General features: G+C 43.9%; 2 protein-coding genes across 2 annotated transcripts in view; both read right to left on the bottom strand.

The window, feature by feature from the left end:
- The window catches only part of NINL (ninein like), a 217,475-nt gene extending 197,533 nt beyond the window's left edge, over positions 1-19,942 (bottom strand). Inside the window, exons 1-2 of the mRNA XM_066386922.1 lie at positions 19,825-19,942; positions 5,271-5,437 (exon numbers count right to left, since the gene is read on the bottom strand). The gene's annotated coding sequence lies outside the window, so the exon portion shown is untranslated. The remainder of the gene's footprint in view (positions 1-5,270; positions 5,438-19,824) is intronic.
- NANP (N-acetylneuraminic acid phosphatase) lies at positions 10,163-19,939 on the bottom strand. Its single transcript, XM_066386928.1, has 2 exons — positions 19,825-19,939; positions 10,163-11,622 (listed from the first exon to the last, which is right to left on the bottom strand). The coding sequence occupies exons 1-2, from the start codon at positions 19,909-19,911 to the stop codon at positions 10,984-10,986; spliced, it is 726 nt and encodes a 241-aa protein (XP_066243025.1). The 5' UTR covers positions 19,912-19,939; the 3' UTR covers positions 10,163-10,983.
- Positions 19,943-25,352: the final 5,410 nt, after the last annotated feature.

Raw genomic sequence — 25,352 nt, 5'->3', positions numbered from 1 at the left:
TCGGCCGGACTAACACCACTTTATGATACAACCTCTGATACAGCACTGGACTCAAAATCCAACAGTGTTTCTCTCATGCTGGGAATGCAATCCTGAGATGCTCACACCCACCACCCCTTGACAGACAGAACAGGAACATAGCCAGTGGGGGTGAGTTCAATAAAGTGGGAAAGGAAAGCTGGGAGCAGGCCTTTGCTATGTGACCCTACTGCTGTCACCTGCCAAGTATTTACATATAAATTAGAGTAAAGCACATTACTTTCACATTAATCCCTTGATAGAGTGAATTATATAAAAATGATACATACCTGAACAAACAGAAGAGGCTTATTTCCTAACATATTTGGTTTTTAATTTTTTTAAAATTTTTTAATTAATTAATTTATTTTATTTATTCATTTTAGAAAGGAGAAAGAGAGAGAGAAGAAAGAGAGAGAGACAGAGAGAGAGAAGGAGGAGGAGCAGGAAGCATCAACTCCCATATGTGCCTTGACCAGGCTAGCCCAGGGTTTTGAACCGGCAACCTCAGCATTTCCAGGTCGACACTTTATCCACTGCGCCACCACAGGTCAGGCCACATATTTGGTTTTTTAGTTTTAATATTTTATCCATTGGATAGGTCAACAAAGGCTCAATGTTCTCCTGTCTGGATAGCAGTCAGAATATGAGCGGAAAAGAAATTTCTTTTCCATTTGTTAAACTTTAATCCCAACTGAACCTACTTCCAAAATTAATTTCCTATTCATATGGCCATAAGTCTATAGAAATGTAAATCAGATAATGTTTTGATAATCAGCTAATCAGGACTCAATTCACTACAGGGATAATTGCACTTCACTATCCCTTTTATATTTTCTCCACTAATACATTTTAATTGTGTAGAAATATAGTACTTCATGGGATTAACATGTCTATTAATAGAGGTTTAATCATGGAAGAAAATCTTTATGTCTGCAGAATATGCACCTTCTGGGTTTTTTGTTTTTTTCTATTTCAATATCCTTTTTTATACTTGCTATTTTTTTATTTAGGTGTTTGTGATGACCATCCATTGTTGTTCTAAGATCCTAAGCATCCTTACAATCATTATTTTAAACTCTGCATCCGGAAGTTTGATTATTTCCATATCACTCAGTTCATCTCCTGAAGGTCTCTCTTGTGGTTTCATTTGGATTGCACTTCTTTGTCTTCTCATTGTGCCTACCCAGGGTGTTTTCTTTGTAGAGCTGGTTGAGTCTAGGCTTGGTGTTGTCTGCCTCTAGTTTTTACTTGTGTTGTTTCTAAGTCTTCTTGGGTTGGCATCAGCTATTATTTGTAATCCACTTTAGGATTTGGGCCGCTTTGAAGTCTTGATTTGTTTGTTTTCTTAACAGGTGATTGTCTTGTTTGCTGATCTCAACAGGGGGCTTATTTGAAACTGTATCCAGGAATGCTGTGGGTGTGACCTGAGGCTCTGAAATCCTCTTCTGCCAGTTAATCTCTCTGGGGGCGGGTTGCTTTCTCAGGTTCAGTAGGGGGAGGTGTATCTCAGATCTCCAAGGAGACCTGAGTTACTGCCCCTCCTCCCCACTTCTTGTTTTCAGCTGTGTCTTGTTGCGCTGATTGGAGCTGGAGAGATGTCTGTATCTCTCTGACCTGGAAGTACTTTTGTATTTTGCTTTGTGGAAGGATCAGCCCCTCCTCCAGTTATGGCCGCCTCCAGCACTGAATGAGTCAGCTTTTTATGTCATCACCTATATTCCTCTCCCCCTCACCATCCGTCTCTCTCTTTCTCCTCTTTTTGGAAGACAAGCGGGCCCTTTCCCTCAACACACCTCGTTCCCTGGTCACCAGGTGTAAAGCCAGTAGGCACGGCTGCCACTATCAAAGCAGCCTCCTGGCCCATGCAGGTTCGCATTGGATTTGGACAGTCAGTAAAGAAACAATGGAGCCAAAAACTGATGGGCCATAGTCTTTAATTCTAGCTTGCACCCGGCGGGCAAGTAAAAATACACACTGGGCTCCAAAACCCACTCACATTCAGTGCTCACAAAGCCACTGACTTATCCGAGTTTCCTAGAATCAAAGGTTTCTAGCTCACCAGACTTATTCACCTCTGTTCTCCATCTCCTTCCTTCTCCAGTGTCAAACTGCACAAAGTGGCCTCTCACTCAACACTCTGCCATCTTGGCTGCTTCTCCTGGCCTCCTCCACGTGGCCTCCTTCTGCTCTCTGCTCTGCTCTCTCCTCTACTCTCTCATGCTAATCATCCCAGGAACCAAGAGAGCAAGCTCCCGCTCCGTCCCCATTTTATAGTGTAGAAATCCAAACTCTTAATCCAATATACAAAATAGGGAAGTCTCTAATACAAAGTCACTTCTCTGAGGCATGATTGGATTGTACCACCCCACATCAAAAAGGGTGGGAAAGGCTTAATCCCAAAACCAAGCCCCAGGCTACAAGGATTCTGCCTGCCTTTAGCCCACCCCCAATACACATTAATATCACCTGGGCAACGGCCTCCTCATGGGCAGCGTCATATTTAACAAAGTGAGCATAATATACTCTATCTGCCCAACACCAGGTAAGTGGTTGTGAGCAGTACTTACTGCTCTTCTCCTTGGAATTGAGAGCCCAGCCTCACCCCCCCCCCCCCCGTTTCTGTAAGCAGGGGAGATTCAGGCGCTCCCTACCAGGTTTGTTGTGGTTTCTTCTTTGCTCCTTGATTTTTGAAAGCTGTTCTTGTAGTCCAGATTTGGTTTTTCACGCTGATTGTTCATAAATTAGTTTATAATCCAGTTCGGTGGTGTGAGCTGGGAGTCTATGCGTCTGCCTACTCCGCTGCCATCTTCAGGTCTCTTTTTTTTTGTTTTTTTTCAATGGCTAGATGGCTGAATAGCATACCATTTACAGGTACAGCAAATTTTCTGAATAGCAGCTGCTCAGTTTAACTTACTCTTTTGAAGGGAAATATATTCTAATGTTGGAAAGTTTTAAGAAAAAGCAAACACCAATTTTTCAATTTAGACTCAAAATGAGATCATGACAAATCGTCAACAGCAGAGAGATGAGACCAGTGTACACTAAACGTTGTAATCCCTTCCAATGTCCAAAGGTCATAAACAAAAGCAGCCTATGATAAACATCGCTCCTGGTGTTTTTCTGTTCATACGCAAAAGGCATTGTTTACAACCAGTCTTCCTATATTAGACACGGCCCCCACTGCCCTGGAGCTCACACCTGTGAAAACCCACACATTTCCCTGCATGTTCTCTGATGTTATAACTAGAGCCAGAGCCCAGCCAGCTCAGCTGCAGGGCTTTTTGTTTGTTTGTTTGTTTTTTAATTTTTTTTTTTTTTTACAGGGACAGAGAGAGAGTCAGAGAGAGGGATAGATAGGGACAGACAGACAGGAACAAAGAGAGAGATGAGAAGCATCAATCATCAGTTTTTTGTTGTGACACCTTAGTTGTTCATTGATTGCTTTCTCATATGTGCCATGACCGCGGGCCTTCAGCAGACTGAGTAACCCCCCGCTCAAGCCAGTGACCTTGAGTCCATGCTAGTGAGCTTTTTGCTCAAGCCAGATGAGCCTGCACTCAAGCCAGATGAGCCCGCACTCAAGCTGGCAACCCTCGGGTCTGGAAGCTGGGTCATTCTGCATCCCAGTCCGATGCTCTATCCACTGCGCAGTCAGGCAATCAGCTGAAGGTTTTGAGGAAATGTCAGCTGCCACCATGGCAGGGCTAGTATTCATGATTACAAATTTTCCTTCTTTCAGGGACCCATTTGAAGACTCACAACAGTGATGATCAGTCATGTTAGCTTCTGCAACTTACTTTTGGAAGTGTACAGATGCACCTTGGTACTTTGGAATGAGTCTGACATAGAGTAACAAAGGAAACAAACTCTTGGCACTGCTGCCAGGATCCTGCTCTTCCTATGCTGTTCAGTATTATCAAGATGTGTTCTTTCACACTTTCCTAAATGCCACCACAAAGACATTTTCCCTGTCACGTGGGCAGTTTGAATGTCTTCTGGAAATACCTCTTTGGCTCATCCTGCCTGCCACTGTCAGCCCTCACAGTAGATCAAATGCCCTTGTTTAGTGCTTCTCTCACGTGTGCCAGCTCTGCAGAGTGCCCTCAGGGTTGACCTACAGCCCCCACAGTGCACTGCTGTGGTTGCCAAGAGCCCGGAAACTCTCAAATGAGATGAGCCCTAGTGAAGGCCAGTGATGTTTCCCCCGACTGCCTGGCAGGGAGGAGCTTTCTAACCCAGGAGACCTGTTTTTAAACACATGCAATTCTCTTAAAGGGACAGGAGAGAGCACAGGGATGAAACCTTTATATATGGCTAATTTTCTATTATGGTGGGTTTAACAACAGAACTTCAGATAGAAAGGAGGGAAAGACCAGTAAAAGCAAATATACAATATGTGACCAGTAAAAGCAAATATACAAAGGTTTAAGCTATAACCTTTCAATAGTCTTGTGGCCCTAAGACCTATGCAACAGTGACCAAACAGTTATTTCAAGGGCCAAATGTAGGCCCCTTAAAAGTGGACGGGAATTGGTAGATGGCTTTAAGAAAGCATGAAGATATTTATTGCGGCCCTGGCCGGTTGGCTCAGCGGTGGAGCGTCGGCCTGGCATGCGGGGGACCCGGGTTCGGTTCCCGGCCAGGGCACATAGGAGAAGCGCCCATTTGCTTCTCCACCCCTCCCCCTCCTTCCTCTGTCTCTCTCTTCCCCTCCCGCAACCGAGGCTCCATTGGAGCAAGGATGGCCTGGGTGCTGGGGATGGCTCCTTGGCCTCTGCCCCAGGTGCTGGAGTGGCTCTGGTCGTGGCAGAGCGACGCCCCAGAGGGGCAGAGCATCACCCCCTGGTGGGCAAAGCGTCGCCCCTGGTGGGCGTGCCGGGTGGATCCCGGTCGGGCGCATGCGGAAGTCTGTCTGACTGTCTCTCCCTGATTCCAGCTTCAGAAAAATGCAGAGAGAGAGAAAAAAAAAGATATTTATTGTACTGCTGTTCTGGTCGTGAGCTTGTAAAATGTCTGCCAAAACCAGCAGAGAAACAATTATCTAACAGATTATTACAACAATAATACATCAAGACCTATTAAATGCTGAGGAATATGAATTGTTAGGTCACAAAATCAGTATATAATTTTATGCCTATTTCTCTGCACAACGTTACCTTTACAAATATTTCTTAACATATAAGCTTTATGGGGGCACATGAGGTACTGGTAAATGGTTAAAAATCTCACCAAAACCTTAACAAACTCACATGTCCTTAATTGCAACGCCTACGGTTTCCTGGACGTAGTCCATATCCAACATATCATGATCACCCGAAACCTTGCAGGCAAGGTAAGCGGCTGCCACAACAAGCCTCCTCCAGTTCTTGGGGCAGATGTCAATTTCAGCAGAAGTTATAAGTCTTTTTAGATAAACCTGCAAAAGTAGAGCACCGGTCTTTGATTTTAGTTCAGTTTAAGTGCTGTGATAAGAACTGTTAGGAATGGCAGATTTCATCTATTTTTTTTTTAAACATGCCCTTTATTTCTAGTTTCTACAGAGGCTGCTTGGCCAGTCAAAGCCAGAGGCTAAGTCACAGTTAGCCCAACTTTTGGACACAGGAATGAATGTACATCTTAGCAAAGGTCATGCTGAAGAAGTGTATTGTGTTATTACCTTTCCACTTGTAATGGGCAGCATATACAGGCTCAGTGTAGATTCAAGTTGTTCAATAAATACTATCACATGCAGTGTTTCATACCTGGCTGGTAGTTATATGCGGATTTTACATAATACTTGCATATGTAAATCCTGAACACATTACATTTAGATCTTCTTTTCATAATAATCAGTCCTTTTGTGGCACAAGCTAAAGATAAAAACTGGTGGTCAACAGAGCCTCCCAGTGGCTATTGTGAGGTACAGCAGGACAGCAATACAAACAGCTGGGCAATAGATAGTGTTCTTGTCTGGGTGCCTTTGTGAGGAACACACATGCATACAAAGGACAGTCTTTCTCATACTCCTTAATGTTCACACCTCCATTATCATTTTATGAAATGCATCTCTGTCTTACATAATCTGCAGCGTTAGTCAATTCTGTTGGTTTCAGGTGGTAACGGAACTGCCAGTCTGTGTCCCTGACACTCCTCTACACCTGCCGGTAACTTGTGAGATTTCATGACTTTTTTTACATGTACTAAATGTCTATTCTACAAAGAACTAGGCAAAGTTAACAGCTGAGTAAAGATTATAGAGGTAAGTTTTGATTGGTTGTTACCTCAAAAGGTGCTTTGCAGAAGAGTATATATGCCATTTGAGAAACAGAAAAAAGTTCAGTTTTAGAGTATGTTTACTGTCTGAAGGTCATCAGATTGACAGCTCAGATTTGTCAATGTTCTCCAAACTCAACTGTGATTTCAAAACAAATGATTAGCCTGACCTGTGGTGGTGCAGTGGATAAAGCGTCGACCTGGAAATGCTGAGGTCGCCGGTTCGAAACCCTGGGCTTGCCTGGTCAAGGCACATATGGGAGTTGATGCTTTCCAGCTCCTCCCCACCTTCTCTCTCTCTCTCTCTCTCTCTCTCCCTCTCCTCTCTAAAAAACAAAACAAACAAAAAAAACAAATGATTAGGCCCTGGCCGGTTGGCTCAGTGGTAGAGCGTCAGCCTGGCGTGCAGGAGTCCCGGGTTTGATTCCCGACCAGGGCACACAGGAGAGGCACCCATCTGCTTCTCCACCCCTCCCCCTCTCCTTCCTCTCTGTCTCTCTCTTCCCCTCCTGCAGCCGAGGCTCCATTGGAGCAAAGTTGGCCCGGGCGCTGAGGATGGCCCTGTGGCCTCTGCCTCAGGCGCTAGAATGGCTCTGGTCACGGCAGAGCAACGCCCCCTGGTGGGCATGCCGAGTGGATCCTGGTCAGGGGCATGCGGGAGTCTGTTTGACTGTCTCCCCGTTTCCAACTTCAGAAAGATACAAAACAAAACAAAACAAAAAAACCAAATGATTACTGAACATGATATGTTCTTAGTGAAATTCTGCACCCATTCCCTGAAACACAGTGCTCTCAGGTATCCTAAGAACAAACTCCTTATATGGTTCAACTGTCTATAGAAATAATTAAGGCACTTATACAACATTGGCTTTCTTTCAACTTTCTGTCGTCTTTATGGCAGACTTGGTATGTGCCGTTACGCATTCATTTCTACCATTTGGCCTGCTGTGTCAGTGGGATTGAGATTTCTCTTCTCACTGAAGCTAACTCATCTATCACCAAATTAATCTCATTCTACTTCCACAGAACACTGCTCCCACAATTACCTTTATGAAGAATCCTCCATCTGCCAGATATTTTCCCCAATGTGACTGTTTATGTTGTTGCCACCACACCCTTCACAACTCCCAGGATGCTTCCTCTCTCCTTGCTCAGTTAAGTGCCCTCACGCTGCTTCTCATCTCCCACTCTCTCCTTAGCCCACGTTAGTCCGCCTGTCATCGTCACTCCACTCCAACCACTACTGCTAACTGAGGTGCCTCCTGCATACATACCAACTCCACTGGTCAGGCCTGCCCTAAAAACATGAGGGACACTGCCATTTGCCTAGTTGCTGGGGCTGAAAAACCTCCATTTGAGTCAGCCTGCTCCAATCTGTTAACAATTCTTGTTATCTCTACCTGTCACTGGCAATCCAACCTCTCAGGCGCCGGGGCTCTGGAGGACAGCGGGGGCAGAGCCTGGCATAGCTGGTCCCCAGTGGGAGCAATGGGGAGCTGGGATGCTTCTTCTAGCCCACTTGTGTCTGGCGCACTCTGCAGCAGGCAACTCTCCTCCTTTCCGCGAGATGCCTGGTGCTCCCTGCCGACTCCGGGCGCGAGGTGCTTCCAGCCGGCCACGCTCCGGTTCAGAGGACAAGGCGGCAGTAGTTGTGCTCGCTGTAGATCTGACGCACAGTCTCCAGGGGTGCTCGGGGCTCCCCTGGGCTCAGCGTGGCCACGGGCCTCACCACCATCACTACTGGCGCTGGTTTTGCCACCTCCCTCATCGGTGACCCTGCTGCCATCTCCACCCGGGCCACCCCGCCCCCCCTCCGATGGCAGTGGTGGCCTTTCGCCCCTCGGACCTGCAGAGCACGGGCTTTAATGTCTGCGAGGGTCCTGGCACCAGTCCAGCCCCGACAGGAGGGCTCTGTGATGGGGACAATGTGGGGGCATATCTGGTAGGTGGGCTGGCCTTTGACCACCCAGGGGGGTTTGATAACGTGAAAGTTGTATCCGGATGGGCGGGACTTTGGGCTCTTCTTTGGTGGGCTGTGGCTTTCCGGAGTGAACACTTTCAATTGTGTTACGAAAGGACTATCTTCAACCTGGGGCTTCTTTTTGGGAAAGGACGCAGAGGCTGCCTCCTCAAAGGACTTCCTCTTCTGGTCCTTGGGCTCCTGATCAGCAGTGTCCTGGTGCAAGCTGGGAATTCTGTCCGGAGAGGCAGAGGCCCAGGCCAGGCCGTCGGCATCAGCCTGGATCAGAGAAGCCCCCGTGTCCACCGCAAATTTGGGGCCTTGGGGGTCAGGCGCAGCAGGGGAGGTGCCGGGCAGGTGGGAACCGCCTCCCGCCATCAAGTCAGTCTTTGCCTCCCGGTCCTTGAGGAAGGGGATGTCTGGTGCCACAGACTGTGCGTCTTTAGTGATCCCTCCTAGCTCCTGCTTTTTATACAGATTCCTTCTGGCTCTGGTTCGGAGATCCCAGAGGTCAAGCTGAGAGCGTTTCTTTTTCTTTTTTTGTATTTTTTTTCTTCTGAAGTTGGAAACGGGGAGGCAGTCAGACAGACTCCCACATGCCCCGACCAGGATCCACCCTGCATGCCCACCAGGGGGTGATGCTCTGCCCATTTGGGACGTTGCTCTGTTGCGACCAGAGCCAGTCTAGCGCCTGAGGCAGAGGCCATGGAGCCATCCCCAGCGCCAGGCCATCTTTGCTCCAATGGAGCCCTGGCTGCGGGAGGGGAAGAGAGAGACAGAGAGGAAGGAGAGGGGGAGGGGTGGAGAAGCAGATGGGCGCCTCTCCTGTGTGCCCTGGCCGGGAATCGAACCCGGGACTTCCGCAGGCCAGGCTGATGCTCTACCACTGAGCCAATTGGCCAGGGACGCAATCAGTTTTTTGTTGTGACACTTTAGTTGTTCATTGATTGCTTTCTCATATGTGCCTTGACTGGGGGGCTACAGCAGACCGAGTAACCCCTTGCTCAAGCCAGTGACCTTGAGTCCAAGCTGGTGAGCTTTTGCTCAAACCAGATGAGCCCACGCTCAAGCTGGCAACCTCAGGGTCTCGAACCTGGGTCCTCCGCATCCCAGTCCGACGCTCTGTCCACTGCGCAACCGCCTGGTCAGGCTGTATACAAAAGTTTTTTTTAAAATACAACCTGTCAATATTTCTTGTATCTTTAATTAACCATTTTACACTAAGTTGGTGAAATTGTGAGACTAGAGAAATTTTTCTAGTTGCAAAATGCCTGGCAACGGAGTCATTAATTAGTAAGTTTTTAAAAAATATTTTATTTATTGATTTTTAGAGAGGAGAGAGAGAGAGAGAGAAGGGGGAGGAGCTGGAAGCATCAACTCCCATATGTGCCTTGACCAGGCAAGCCCAGGGTTTTGAACCAGCAACCTCAGTGTTCCAGGTCTACGCCTTATCCCACTGCGCCACCACAGGTCAGGCTAATTAGTAAGTTTAAAGTGAACCTTGCTTTGGACACAAATTTGTGAAACAGTAATATATCAGTATTTCCCAAAATATGAAAACAGTAGACTTAAGGCAGATGGTAACACCAAGAGCCAAATATTAAAATGGCACCCTGAGGATGATTCATAGAAATACCTAATTTTCTACTTGTTTTCATCACATGGGTAAAACCAGTCAGTAGAGACTAGATGGGGGGCGGTGGGGGTGCCTGGTCAGGCTGTACTAAGACAATTACCCTCTGCTGTATCCATAAAAGAAAAATGACTTTTTTTGCGGCTTGTACTTATAGCCAGACAGTCTATTCCCCACAATTCCACTGTGTGCCTGAGAAATGATAGTAAAAATACTTACGTAAGAGGTAAAGACTGACAGAAAACTACAAACTTACTCAGGAAAGATGTGATGTCATGGAAAAGGAGCACCACATATTGATTTTAACAGATTTTATTTGTCATGTTACATCATAGGAAAATTAGAAGCTCCCCAAAAGAAGCAATGTAAAAAAAATTAGACTTTTAAAAGAAAGTATACATTTAAAGTAGGCAAATAATGGTATATTTTCAAAAGTACACAAAATAATCGCACTATAAAATGCCTTGATTTGCATGTGACTTAGTGCTTATTTCATATGAACCAGATCCAGCTGCTCTGGTAAACCTCTATTACATATGTTTTATTATAGAATGTCTAGTTTTTGGGGTTTTTTTTTTTTTTTTTAGAATGTCTAGTTTTAAAAATATCTATTTTTAAGCCAATACATAAAACCAATATTTGTGCAACCACATATAAGTTATCCTCCTTATCTTCTTGGATCCAGGATGCTAAAAGATTAATGAAACAATTTTTTCAAAACTTCAAGTTACAGATCAACAGACAATATATTTCTTCAAGTTTTCTCAATCACATTACTAAGAGTAACTTGTATTAATTTATTCTAAGATTTCCAGATATAAATACCAATCAATGATTGATTGGCTATTAAATCATAAATTGTTTTTTTTTCTTGAGAGTCAGGGAGAGAGAGAGACAGGAACACTGAGAAGCTCCTGTATGTGCCCTGACCAGAGAACTGAACTGACCACCTCCATCTCCAGATGACACTCCAGCCAACTGAGCTATCCAGCTAGGGCTTGTAAAGTTAATTCTTACAACTCGGTCAGAGTATATGGAATGCCTTAACTTCTCTTAGTTCAAATCCTCTAAAATATATAACCATGCCATTTTATTTGCTTTAAGCTGACATACTGACTTAGCAGTCCATACTCTGTAAGAGAGCAGGTAACTCCAGCACAGAAGAAATTATATAATGTGGCATGGGTGATGACTTCAGTGGCACTACTCCATGTTTATTTATCCAGACTGTTGCTCTCAGCCCTGCATTGAGGCCTCCTTGTATATCGGTTTCTAGTGTGTCACCAACCATGACACAGTCTTCAGGCCGTACACCAAGGAGATCACAGCAGTAATGGAATATGGAAGGTGCTGGTTTTTCTTCTTTCTGTTCTCCACCTATAACAACAGCATCAAAATAGGACTGACAGGCACAAGCCTCAATCTTTTCCCTCTGGGTCTGTCTGTCTCCATTTGTTAATAAAAGTAGGCAGACCTCCTTTCGAAGTTCAGTGAGCATGGCTTTGACATCTTCTGCTAATGTCATATGCTGTAAACGTGTAGATTTCCACAGAAAATAACATTCTTTAGCCAATTTCCGATTGGCTGCACCGCCCTTTGTTTCCTGTATTGCTTCTTCCCAGTGTGAAGTCCTTAGATCAGTAATGCATATATTGGAAGGATGAAAACATTCTTTGCTGAGTTTAACTTGAACTTTGTCACAAATTATTTCAGCCTCTTCTTTGTAATGATATTTTGATTGTAAAAGTTTTATTACCTAAATAAAGGAAAATAACTCCATTAACACATTTCAATTCTTTTAATAGTCATGCCGTGAGAAGACGTGATCCTATAAACCCAGAGCACAGAGATTCTAACTCCACTTCATGTTAAGGCACCTCTATTATCATACTATTTCCATTGGAAATTGGTCTTATTTTATAATTATTTTTATTTATTCATTTTAGAGAAGAGAGACACAGAGAGAGAGATAGAGAGAGAATGGGGGGAGGAGCAGGAAGCATCAACTCCCATATGTGCCTTGACCAGGCAAGTCTAGGGTTTTGAACCGGCGACCTCAGCATTCCAGGTCGACGCTTAATCCACTGTGCCACCACAGGTCAGGCTCAGAAATTGGTCTTATTTTTTAAAGAACCCAAGAGTAAAGATCTCCCAAACTCTAGACCAGTGTTTCAACTGTTAGTCCATGGACTGCTCTGCCGGAAAATTTTTGCCAGTCTGTGGAACAGTTAACCCCTCTGATGTTGTATGAAGAGTATAGACCCAATGATCTTAGTCAAATTCACTTATGCTCAGGATGATTTCTGCCTTAGTGGTCCCTGAAATAACTGTCCTATTTTCACTGGTCCTCAAGTGTAAAAAGGTTAAAAACCACTACTCTAGTGTCTAGACAACTCATTAGTATTTTTTTTAACCAATTTTTATTCTAAAAACATTCTTCACATGTAGCTAATAGAAAACCTTTTTTATTCTTCTTTTAGCAGTTTAAGCTCACCACCTTTCTTTCTGGTCATGAAGACATGAAAATGAAACTTGTGCTTACAGTTAGTAAAGTATTTTATATTTCTAACAACTATTATTTAGACTCTTTCCGGAAATAACACTAGTTCATCTCACCTTTTCTTATCTATACACATTTTATGTTTTTAAAGACATAAACTGACCACCATATAAAATGGGATCCAATTCTATACTTTTACAGGGACAGAGAGAGAGTCAGAGAGAGGGATAAATAGGGACAGACAGACAGGAATGGAGAGAGATGAAAAGCATCAATCATCAGTTTTTGTTGCAACACCTTAGTTGTTCGTTGATTGCTTTCTCATATGTGCCTTGACTGCAGGCTTTCAGCAGACTGAGTAACCGCTTGCTTGAGCCGGCAACCTTGGGTCCAAGCTGGTGAGCTTTTTCCTCAAGCCAAATGAGCCTGCGCTCAAGCTGGCAATCTTGGGGTCTCGAACCTGGGTCTTCTGCATCACAGTCCGACGCTCTATCCACTGCGCCACTGCCTGGTCAGGCCAATTCTATACTTTTATTTTATTTATTTTTTTATTTTTATTTTTTTGTATTTTTCTGAGGTTGGAAACGGGGAGGCAGTCAGACAGACTCCCGCATGTGCCCGACCGGGATCCACCCAGCATGCCCACCAAGAGGCGATGCTCTGCCCATCTGGGGTGTCGCTCTGCCACAATCAGAGCCATTATAGCGCCTGGGGCAAAGGCCACAGAGCCATCCTCAGCACTCGGGCAAACTTTGCTCCAATGGAGCCTCGGCTGCGGGAGGGGAAGAGAGAGACAGAGAGGAAGAAGAGGGGGAGGGGTGGAGAAGCAGATGGGCGCTTCTCCTGTGTGCCCTGGCCAGGAATCAAACCCGGGACTCCCGCACGCCAGGCTGATGCTCTACCACTGAGCCAACCGGCCAGGACCCAATTCTATACTTTTAAAAATGTGTATACAGCTCTAATGGAATGAAGCATGTTCTGTGATTTCAGCAGTTGAATGACTCAGTGCTTCTTCCAAACCTAGCTTTGCAGATTAAAAAAACTTCAAGTAATTTTGAGCCATTCTCTTTGTTACCCTGGTTCTGATTTCTTCTTCAGAATTAAGCACACCTTCTCACGTTCCCACAATTCTTTACCTTTGCTTTTATTACATTAGGGTTTTTTGGTTTTGCTTTTTTGAGAGAGAGAGGCAGGGAGAGAGAGGATATCTGGCCAGGGCTCCCCCCACCCCCCTTTTAGAGACAGAGAATGGAAAGTAGAGGGGGTAGGGGAAAAGGAAGAATTCATTTGTGTTCCACTCAGTGGTGGATTCATTGGTTGCTTCCTGAGTGTGCCCTGACCAGGGATCCACAACACTATGGTTTCAGAATGGTGCTCTTAACCTACTGAGCTTGAGGAGATGGCAAGCCTCCCTTCTCCCTGGAGAGGGGAGAAACCAGAAGAATACAAGGGAAAGGAGCCAGTAGGGATAACTGAGTCAGCCAGTTATAAATTAACTACATCCCATAGTTCTCTACATGGTTGCTTGGAGCCACTTGCAACACAAAGCAAGAAAAGCAGGATCTGTACATAGCTACTACTAGTGATCAGAAAACTCCTTCCCCCTTGCTGACCCTACCTAAACTCCCCCTCCCCTCTCCTTGAGTCCTGGGAAAACTTAAAGAAATCTGTGCCCATTGCTTGGATACTGTAAAGGTATATAACCTGTAAGAAAATCTAATTCAGGGAGCTCGTATTTTGGTGCTACTAGTCCCATGTGCTCCAGCAGCTACTAATAAATCCTCCTTCCTCTATTAATTAAGTTGTCTGAGTGTCTCCTCCATCAGGGTCATTCTCCTGCAACAAGCTAACTGGCCAGGGCCTACATAAGGTTCTTAATCATTTGGCCTGACTTCTAACATTTACTAAGACACTAGTGTGGCAAGCATTATGCCCAAGGCCCACATACATTACTTCTACTTTTCTACCTCTACAAGAATTCCCTTTTTGAGATGAAGAAATAAAATCTCAGAATTGTTAAGTAACTCAACGGAGCTGAGACTTAAACACACATTTTCCTATTTTCAAAGTCCACATGCTTGCCTTTAAACTGTTGGATTAGGCACTTGGAGACTGGGCCCCTTGTCTTGTCTTCATGACATTATCTGGTGGGGAAAATGTGCAGGTATGCGATCACAAGTCCCAGGTTAAGTGCCATGATAGCCTTATAAACATCAACTGTGAAAATGAAATGGAGCAAGTCATTCCACAGATTGCTGGCTTGTCAGAGAAAGTAATATTTAAACCAAAGAGTTACCAAGCCCCTAAGGTGGGGATGGAAAAATGAGAAAATCATTCTAAACTGAAAGAACAGCATGAACAAAGACACAGAGCTTGAAATTTTATAAATTGGGAAAGACAAGAAGCTTAGTTCTGCCAAAATGGAAGTCATGTGAAGTAAGATGCTAAGAGAGAAGACCAGAGGCTATTTAGAAGCAGTCCATAATGGGCCTTGAGTCCCAGGCTCTAGCAGATGCTACCTAAATCACCTTGGCACAAACTATTCCCATACCTGTCAATGGCTTCATACGATAAGTAGTTGGGCTTCTCTGCCTGAGGGCTTTAGTTGGCCACAGGGGCACCCATGAACATAGGCTGGGGCCAAACCATTGCCCAGAGCAGGCCTAAACAAATGAGGAACAGAAATTGGTGAATAAATATCACAGCTTTCTGGCCCCTTTGGAGGAACAAGTAAAGATGTTCTGTATACTATTTCCCAGAGTTCCTCAACTGTTCACACAGTGACTTGCTCATTTATGTAACCTGTATTTGATACCTTCGCCTACCTTCCTTCTTACTCTACCACTCACCTACAGTGCCTCCTGTGATCACCTCCCAAGCAAACTACCTGCACTTGAATTTTTCCTGTCTTAGGGACATCTGGGGAAAGTCAACCATACCAAGACAGTTTTGGATCTTTGAGGATGAGGGCAATGCATATCGCTGGGACTAAAAATTGTTTGTTGTTCAAGCAAAGAGGTCAAACAAAATTTGCTGCCCCAAACTATACAGGGAATAGTGGAATGCTACTCTCACCAGACACTCAATTCACTACTGCAAATAAAAAAAAGAGATGAATAGACACATTCTTCCTTCAGAGTATAAGAATAACTTCCACCAATAGTAAAGGAAATATTTTTCAGGCTGTCTTCAGAAAAAAAATGCAATAGTTAAGAAAATTTTTATTATACCAAGAAAAATATGCCAGCCCTAAGAATTATAGGTGAAGGCAAAACACTGATAAATTTTGCCTTATAAAGTTAAATTTCAATGAACAAATCAAAAATCAAGCCTTTTCAACTTTCACGGTTATGTCACCATCTTTTATAACAATGTCAACTAAATTATTCTTGATCTATGATTGAAGCTCATTCTAAATTTTAACAACGCCATTGCTACACAATAAAAAGAAATAGGCGTCTAGGGACTCCACAGTGCTTGATCTGACTCATAGTTAAAAAAACAGAGAGCTCCCAATAAAGATCTAATTTTCAGTTACTGCAATTTGCAATTCACTGGATCTCTTAAAAAGCAGAATTAGCTCACCTTAAAGGGGAGATTCTTGTAAAGGTATAGTATACCATCACAAGCTTCACAATTTCTTCCCATTATATTCCCTGAATTAACTTGCCCATTTGTCACACAGCAACTAATTACAGATTCATTTGGGATAACAAGTAGCATTTTAATAATATTAACATCTTTGGGAAAAAAGTTTATCAGTTTATCACAAGTGTTTATCACACATTAATATTATGTAAAACAAAAAATTCCCAAGTTGAATTAGTACATGCTATTATTAGTATTAAGTCTCCTAACATTTGCATTGAGAGAATGGGAGTTTTGATTGAATTGAAGGTGGAGGAAAAGATCTCTAACTTGGAGGGTAAGACAGGCTTGAAAAAAAATTCTAAGTAGAATGAGCCCACCAGGTACCAATAAGCCTAAAGAAAAAGTTTTTAAAATAGTGGGCGTACAGGAATCAATTTGTAGACATAATATAAATTCAAACTTTATCAACATGAAAACTCTATTAAAGGCTGTATCTTGTAACATACAAAGAGTAAACTATTCTCTACCTCCTGTTTTGTGGACCCAGAATTAAAATTAATATCATCAGTTCTAGTGTTTCATTAATTGTGATATAAGAAGACTTTTTGAGGACTAGAACCATATAATACTTTATAATACTATGGTTAAGATATGAAGTGGCTGAATCCCAAATAAAACTAAGTTAAAAATACATGCTCACAGGCCCTGGCCAGTTGGCTCAGTGGTAGAGTGTCGCCCAGCTTATGGAAGTCTGGGGTTCGATTCCCAGCCAGGGCACACAGGAGAAGCGCCCATCTGCTTCTCCACCCCTCCCCCTCTCCTTCCTCTCTGTCTCTCTCTTCCCCTCCCGCAGCCAAGGCTCCACGGGGAGCAAAGTTGGACCGGACGCTGAGGATGGCTCCATGGCCTCTGCCTCAGGTGCTAGAATGGCTCCAGTTGCAGCGAAGCAACACCCCAGATGGGCTGAGCATCATCCCCTGGTGGGCATGCTGGGTGGATCCCGGTCAGGCGCATGCAGGAGTCTGTCTGTCTGCTGCCCCTCGCTTCTCACTTTGGAAAAATACAAAAAAAAAAAAAAAATACATGCTTACAAAATATGACTGCCTGTATACAGCCTAACAATTCAAGCAGCACTCGTTATTTTTAGTTCAAGTCTTTGCTCAAATATAATTCACTCAATATGGACTAATCTGACCAACCTATTTAAAATTGTGATTTGTTCCTCTCTCCACTTTGCCTAACATCCTTATAAATACACTTGTTATATTATGTTCACTGTCATCCTCACTAGAAAGTAAACTCACATGCAGAAATATTTTCTACTTTGTTCACTGAGAAACCCTACATTTCTGTAGAAGGCTTCCTCTTCAGTAATGACACTGAGACTGGCCTGAAGAAGGTGGAAATAACTTTCCCAGAAGATTAAAAGAAAATTAAAGCTTATCTAATACAGTTAATATATGACTCCTTCTCCCCAAACCCAAGGCAATGGCTAGAACCTTCCCCCCTCCCCTTTTCATAACTCATTCAGAATGATTTATGAAATCTGGCGTGTTACTTTTAAATAAGACAACATTTATGGGTGTTGCTATATTCTAATGTAACAAAGGGTACTTGTATAGTCAAAAGCATATAATTCAAAGGAGGCAACAACAGAACCAAGTGTGGGGAGGCCTGGATTTTCATCCATCTATCCAGCATTCATTTAACATTCACCATGTGTCAAGTGAAGATGACTGACAGTTTGCTCATTCTTAAGAAGCTCACTATTTAGTTGTGGGCATCTGAATTGCAAAAACTAATTGTAATATCCTTTTCCAAGTGCATTAAGAGATATGTGAACAAAATACTGTGCTGGTATAAAGGAGGGTGTAAAGACCAGGGAGGAATAAAATCTGTTTCAGAAATTTTTGCCCGAACAGGTGGTGTTGCAGTGGTCAGTCTGGGATGCAGAGGAACCAGATTTGAAAACCCGAGGTCGCCAGCTTGAGTGTGGGGTTGCTGGTTTGAGCAAGGGGTCACTCGCTTGGTCAAGGCACATATGAGAAAGCAATCAATGAACAACTAAAATAATGGAGGCCGCAATGAAGAATTGATGCTTCTCATCTCTTTCCTGTCTGTCTGTCCCTCTCTCTTTCTCGCAAAAACAAAACAAAACAAAACAAAAAACCCAAGAAATTTTACCATGAAAGGAATGTGGACAAGACCACACCAACAGTCTAGACGAGAGACAAGTCTAGTTTTAACTAAGATAACAGCCAGGAGTATGTGCAGGAAATGATGAACTGGGTGACAGGCTAGATGGTGGTATAATTCATTAAGTGAACCCTGGATTCTAATGTACCTCCCCTGTATTATATTAAGCCTACCTGATAGGGTTTTGAGAACTAATGTCATTATTCAAATATTATAGTGAGGATTTGAAGCTTAGAGTGGTTAAGTAGGTAACATGTTTAGGCACTAGGAGAGCTGTGATTTAAACTCAAATGCCCAATTTAAAGCCTGAACTCTTTTGGCTTACAGCATGATTTGGCCTAATTGTAACACACTGTGCTTGGTCTACCAAGAACACACAGGTAAATATGTACTATCAACCCCTTCGAGATATTGGAGGCACTATAGCCCCTGAGGTCAAAGTCAAGGGTATGAAGATGGAAGGGATAGTCAATAGTGTGGAATGCTCAGGTAGGTCATTAAGATAAATTTAAAATGCCTACTGATTCTGGCAATTTGGAGGATACCTGATGACCTGTCAAGCCAATTTTTATTCTAGTGGCAAACAGGAAGCTATATTGCAATGGATTTACAAATAAATAAGAGATAGAAACACAGAGATAATAGGTATAGAGCTCTCTTGAAAAAACATGGGCTGTCAAGAGAGAGAGATATCATCTAGTGGAGAAAGAACGGTCCAACAGAAGCGGTTTGGTTTTTTTTAGGTATGGGGCGGACCCGAATATGCAGGGGTGGTATGCACCAAGAAAAAGGATGAAGATCCAGGGGACAAAATCTAACTAATGAAGCACGAAGAGGAAGGGACACTCAGGTTTAGAAGGATTAGCTTTTGCAAGTGAGTTTTTCACATCTGATAATCCTTGTTTCTCCTTAAAGCTGAAGGCAGAGGGAGGAAAACAGGATTGGATTAGGTTGCCTGAAGAAACCAGGAAAGGTCTGATGCAGTATCTGTGGGTATAGGAAGGAGAAAATGCTGCTGAGCAATATTTCATGAAAGAAATGCCCTGTGTAGGTGGGACTTTTGAGTTTCACTTCAGAAATCTAGTAAAGGTGACGGGAGGGGAGTTTCTGCGGAGAAAATCCTCTAGAATCGATTATGTCCCGGCTCACCACTGATAGTTGTGTAAGTTCCTGGGTCTCCTCAAAGATCCACCCGAGGAACACGCTGTGGGCGGACAACCCTCCCCCGAGGTCAATCACAGAGAGGCTACTGCGTGCACGCGTCTTGGCTGATTCAGACCTGACTGGGCAAAAAGCCAGGTGACTCGGTGTGGTGTGACAATAGACGTTTTGGGGCAACTCTGCCATCGTGGCAGCTTTCCAGGTTCCAAGGCGCAGAAATGAACTTCAAGACCCCAGCTTCCCAGAGCCTGCGGGCAGACAGGCAGGTAACCTAATCCGCCAGGTTTGAGGGAAGGTAGCCTCCCCTGCCCACTCGCCCGTCTTTCCTCCCGCACCGGAGTCTCAAAGGCCGAGAGGCCGGTACTTCCGGGGGGGGGGGGGGGGGCTGCGGGATCACCAACCCGACGCGGAGTAAGTGGAGGGGAGGACACCAACGGAAGGGAAAGCGCGCGGTACCGGGTGGGACTCGCACACTACACCCGCAGGATGGTTGCGGAACCTGGAAGTTACCTCCAACATGCCTTTTCTACTCGCCCCCGCCGTGTCGATGAGCGTGTTGTCCAGATCAAAGAAAACGGCCCGCACGCTCAGCCCCATTCCAGCCGCCGGCAAGACACTCCAATGCCTCACCAGAGCGGCGCATGCGTGATGCAGGCCGGCGGGAAGGGGACACGTGGGCGGAGCTGTGAGGGTCACCTGACCCTTCCGTGCACCGCCCCTCAACAGCGAGAGCCCCGGGCACTCCAGGCTCGGAATTGTGGTATTCCGTGTGTGTCAGAGGTGGATGGCTTTGTTACCGCGGAGGGGTTGTTGGAACAGCAATAAGAAGTGGTTTTCCTCCTTTGTAGCTGCTTTCTGCTTATCTTTTTCCTTTTGCTGTCCATGCCAGGAAGATGTATCTGGGGAGAGGGTGCGGAGGGTGGCGGGGGCGGTGGCAGGCTAGCTATTGCACAGGGAGCTGCTGGCACGCTGAAGTGTCACTGGTCCTGTGTTTACCGTAAGTCAGGATATAAGTGTGTTTGTGTGTGTGTCTGTGTCTAATTTCCTAAGTCTGCAGCTGTGGGAAAGGTCGCTGTTAGCAACAGGAGCATAGAAATATGGAAACCTATGGAGAATTTTTATGTTTATTTGAGCCAAGTTGACAACAGTTGTGGGGGAGCAGAATCTCAATAGATTAAGAAAATGCTCTCTCTGGAGAACGGCAGTTTTGCAGCTCACTTTATATATTAGAATAATGGGGAGATGTAAGGATGGTTACATGAAATCCACTGTGGTAGATTAAAGGGGGTGGGAGAAAGCAAGACGGGAATCTCTGGGATTGGATAAAAAGCAAAATGGAGAAATATACTACTTTTACATTGGTGGGTACAAGGTAGTTAAATGAACATTTACAGTATGTAGAGATGATATGCAAGCAACAAGATAATGAGGGGGGTCTGTGGTCTCCTGTTCTGATGCCAAAGTTGTGCCTTGAGGGATCTGGAAAAGAAGATTATTATTCTGACATTTCAAAGGTATGTTATCTTAGATGCAAAAGTGAATAAGTTCACTTAAGGTAAAGATTGCCCTATGGCAAGGACATGACTACCCACCATGATGCTCTTTTAGTTAGAAATTTTTGTGAAGACCAGTGGTTTTCAAACTTTTTACACTTGGGAACTGGTGGAAATAGATTTCAGAGACCGCTAAGGCAGAAATCACCCTGAGCATAAGCAGATTGGACTAATATCATTGGGGTTATAATCTTCGTTCAACATCAGGGTGGTTAACTGTTTCGCAGACCGGCAAAAAAATTCTGGTGGGCTGGTCTGTGGACTGGCAGTTGAAACACAGGGGTCACTATAGACCATCCTGTGTGGTTAATTTTGGTCTCTGAGTTTATATGGCCCACTATACAGGCCTTCCTTGAGATTGTGAAGTTTAGTGTATGGCCCCTTTTCCATCCACAGATGGCATAGCCGGTGTTTTAAAAATCTTACTTTAGCCCTGGCCAGCTGGCTCAGCGGTAGAGCGTTGGCCTAGCATGCGGAGGACCCGGGTTCGATTCTCGGCCAGGGCACATAGGAGAAGCGCCCATTTGCTTCTCCACCCCTCCGCCGCGCTTTCCTCTCTGTCTCTCTTCCCCTCCCGCAGCCGAGGCTCCATTGGAGCAAAGATGGCCTGGGCGCTGGGGATGGCTCTGTGGCCTCTGCCTCAGGCGCTAGAGTGGCTCTGGTCGCAATATGGCGACGCCCAGGATGGGCAGAGCATCGCCCCCTGGTGGGCGTGCCGGGTGGATCCCGGTCGGGCGCATGCGGGAGTCTGTCTGACTGTCTTTCCCTGTTTCCAGCTTCAGAAAAATGAAAAAAAAAAAAAAAAAAAAAAAATCTTACTTTATAGCTTATCACATACACTTTATTTTCCAAGCTCGGAAACTTCCTATCTGGGTCTTACCGTGTTCATACTACTGTGCTATGGTAGCCATGTTAGAACTGGAGCCCTCCTTTCCAGTACATTTTAAAAAGGTGTAACCTGAATTTTTTAGAGCCCTCATTTGAAGGCTCTAAAGCAGGGGTCTCAAACTCAACTCAGCATGTGGGCCGCAGAGCAAGATCACAGCCCTTCGGCAGGCCCACTAGGTCTACAAAAGGCAACTGTTATGCAACACTTTTCTTACTGCAGTTGAAAACAAAAAAAATCAGTACAACAAGCACAATCGTACATGCAGTTTACTCAGTGTCACAAAACGACCAGAAACTGTAGTTCGCATCACAACTGCTGTTAACTAAGCTAATATCTAGCTAGGATGCTAGAGAAATGAAAAATACAAGTAGGCCCCTAGGCTTACTTAATTTTATCCAAAATATTTTGAACTTCGTGGATTAGTTTGCGGGCCGCACAAAATTGTTTGGCGGGCCGCATGCGGTCCACGGGCCGCAAGTTTGAGACCCTTGCTCTAAAGATAGCTGGCTCTGTTATGTCTGCCTGATGTTTTGTTCATCTTGATTGTTTTTCCCAAAGCCTTGTATTTCCAGGTATCGGTACCTTCTAATTGTATGATTTTCAGGTATAGCAAGAGGCTGAGTGATCTGGATGGTCTATTAATACTCTAGAAGGGCAATACAACTACTTCCTTCTACTGTTAGTAACAAAGATCTTTAAATTGTTAACTGAAGCCTGACCAGGTGGTGGCACAGTGGATAGAGCGCTGGACTGGGATGCAGAAGACCCAGGTTCGAGACCCTGAGGTCACCAGCTTGAGCAAGGGCTCATCTGGTTTGAGCAAAGCTCACCAGCTTGAGCCCAACGTCACTGGCTCAAGCTAGGGGTTACTCCATCTGCAGACCCATGGTCAAGGCACATTAAAAAAAAAAAAAAAGAATCCTAAATTGTTAACTGAAGGTTGACACTGCCAGTTCGACCCCAATAGGAGTTCCTGATTTAGGTAGGGTGTAGTGAAGGGGGAGAATTTATTCAGTGAAAACAGCTCAGTTGTGAAACTGCATAATTGTGGAAGACCCGGCTGTGAGACAGCTCAGGTGAAGCATCCCTGGGGAATCGCCTTAGGTGTTATAGCTCCAGCTCTTAGTGGTGCTACAGCCCCAGCATAACAGTGTCTGCCAGGGAAATACAATCCTCAAAGGAAATAAAAGTGCACTCCATAGATGCAGAGATGAAGCTGGCTTATATAGAGAAGAGTACTTACCCCCAGTCACTGATTGTTCCTTTCTCATGCAAATGAGTGATACAAATCCTCACAGTTTGGTCTAAAAAGCATTGTACTGGTTGTTCAGTAAAGATGCAAATGAAGCCTGACCTGTGGTGGCGCAGTGGATAAAGCATCGACCTGGAATGCTAAGGTTGCCTGGTCAAGGTACACATGGGAGTTGATGCTTCCTGCTCCTCCCTCTGTTCTCTCTCTCTCTTTCCCTGCCCTCTTTCTCTCTCTCTCTTCAATAAAAATGAATAAATAAAATCTAAAAGGAAAAAATACTTAAAGAAAAAGAAGAAAAAAGATGCAAGTGAGATAGCTGTGCAGCTTGATTGGATTGGGAAAATCTCAGTACATTTGTTCAAATTTTCATCCTAGGAGTTCTCTAATAGGCCAGGAGCATAGCTTTGTCCGCAGCTTTTCTTTGATATGAAGTATGCAGGAGAGGCCTGTCTGGTGTTAGACTCCAGTTATGCATTTGAGTTCAATTAACCATGTGGGCTGCTTTTCAGCAGGTATATTCTTCTCTGGGTCAACAAAACTTATCTCTAATTTTCTATCTAAATTGCCTCTATTGGCTATCTCTATTGAAATTTGGATATATGGTCATCATCAATGACCAGAAATTGTATATTAGATAGACATATTTTGTTATGTGGTTTATGAGCTAAGAGTGGTTTTACATTTTTAAAAAGTGATTAGAAAAACTCAAAGGAAGAGTATTCATGACACATGAAAATTATATGAAATTCAAGTTTTAGTGTTCATAAGTACCCGGGGGTCATCAGGTCACGACACAGTTCCATTTCTACGACTATGACGTAACCCAAATTTTGGTGTAAGTCAAAACACACCATAGCATACCTATCCTAACACAGTTGTAAAATCATAAAAATCATAATCTAGAACATAAAAACACAACTAAGCCACAGAAAAAGGAAAAGGACATAAATATACTGTACTGTACCCTGTACTGTAGTAACAGAGAAAATGACAAAAATGAGTATACAGGAAATTCCTTAACTTTATTCCTGTGGTTGGATTGCACCCTGGAAAGGGCATTGCAAGGTGGGAGAGAGTGGCCTATTGGAAGGAGGAAGCTGGAGAGGCAGGAGAACTTGCAGAAGGTGCTGGAGATACTGGGTCAGGCGAATCAGGATCGCCTAAGGGACATGCAGGAGATGCTGGAGATGATTCTACCTGACTACAGGTGTTTCATCTCGAGAAGCAGCTGATGTGGGGGGTACAGGGTCTGTTGCAGGCCTCTCTACCTTCTTAAAGAATTGTTCCAGGCTAGTCTGGAAGGTTAATGACTTCTCTTCCAAAATTGCCTATAGCATTGCAAGGCACCCATAACAGCTCTGCAGACCTTACTGAACCTGTCATCACTGGGGTCTTCAGCTTGAAATTTTGCCAACCTATCCTCTACCGTAGAAAAACCTTTTGCCAAACCCTTGGTAGTAAATCTCTTGGGTTTCTATCTCTTCATCTTCAATCAGCTGTTTCTCCAGGTCTTCATTCTTTTTTTTTTTTTTTTTTTTTTTTTTCATTTTTCTGAAGCTGGAAACGGGGATAGACAGTTTCATTCTTGATAATTGTTGCTACAGTAGAGTAGTTAAGGCCTAGCATGTGGCGATGTTCGTCAATAATTTTCCTTTTTCTGATCTCTTTATAGTATCTTAGTTTCACTTTCATGGTGGTGGCTTTCCTCTTCCTTGAAGCACTACCATTTGAAGACTCTGACTTTTAGGAGTCATGATAAGGGCCAAAAATTGCCAAAGCAAAGCACAAATGGATCACTTGAGCTTTTAACAGTCCAAAATGGCGTAGGTAAGCATACTGGGGGACACCAACTCCCTCACTCATACCCTGTGCATTTTCTTCTGACATGCGCAACCAAACTAGTTTTCCTATGTAGTCCCTAAGTACAACGCTAATGGCATCAGTCAAAACACTTGTCTCAATTTTTTAAAGTTTTTATGGGAATGAATATTGTGAACTTGGAATATTATATGTCGAGACTATCATAATCTGAAGACATCTTTATAGCCTTTTTAAAAGACTATTTTGTTAGATATAGGTTTTGCTACTCCATTCATTGCTACTCTTTTCATTTCCATTTGCATGGAATATTTTCAGTCTATGTGTATCTTTTGTTTTGAGGTGGGTCTCTTGTACACAGCATATATATGGGTCATGTTTTCTTATTCATTCTCCTATGCTATGTCTTTTGATTGAAGCACTTAATTTTTTTATACTTAAGGTTATTATTGATATGTACATTTAATTGTCATTTTATTCTTTAAACCAAAGCCCTCTTTCTCTCAATTTCTTTTTTCCCTTTCTC

Source organism: Saccopteryx leptura, chromosome 5 (genome assembly GCF_036850995.1).
Source record: "Saccopteryx leptura isolate mSacLep1 chromosome 5, mSacLep1_pri_phased_curated, whole genome shotgun sequence".
Classification (NCBI taxonomy): Eukaryota; Metazoa; Chordata; class Mammalia; order Chiroptera; family Emballonuridae; genus Saccopteryx; species Saccopteryx leptura.
The sequence above is the reverse complement of the archived record's forward strand: the minus strand, read 5'-3'. Positions and strand labels throughout refer to the sequence as shown.

Excerpts from the sequence above, each read along its gene's own strand:
- NANP (XM_066386928.1), bottom strand. The coding sequence starts at position 19,911 with ATGGGGCTGAGCGTGCGGGCCGTTTTCTTTGATCTGGACAACACGCTC. Across the intron at positions 11,623-19,824 it reads GTAGAAAAGGCATGTTGGAG|GTAATAAAACTTTTACAATC; the intron begins GTAACTTCCAGG and ends TCCTTTATTTAG.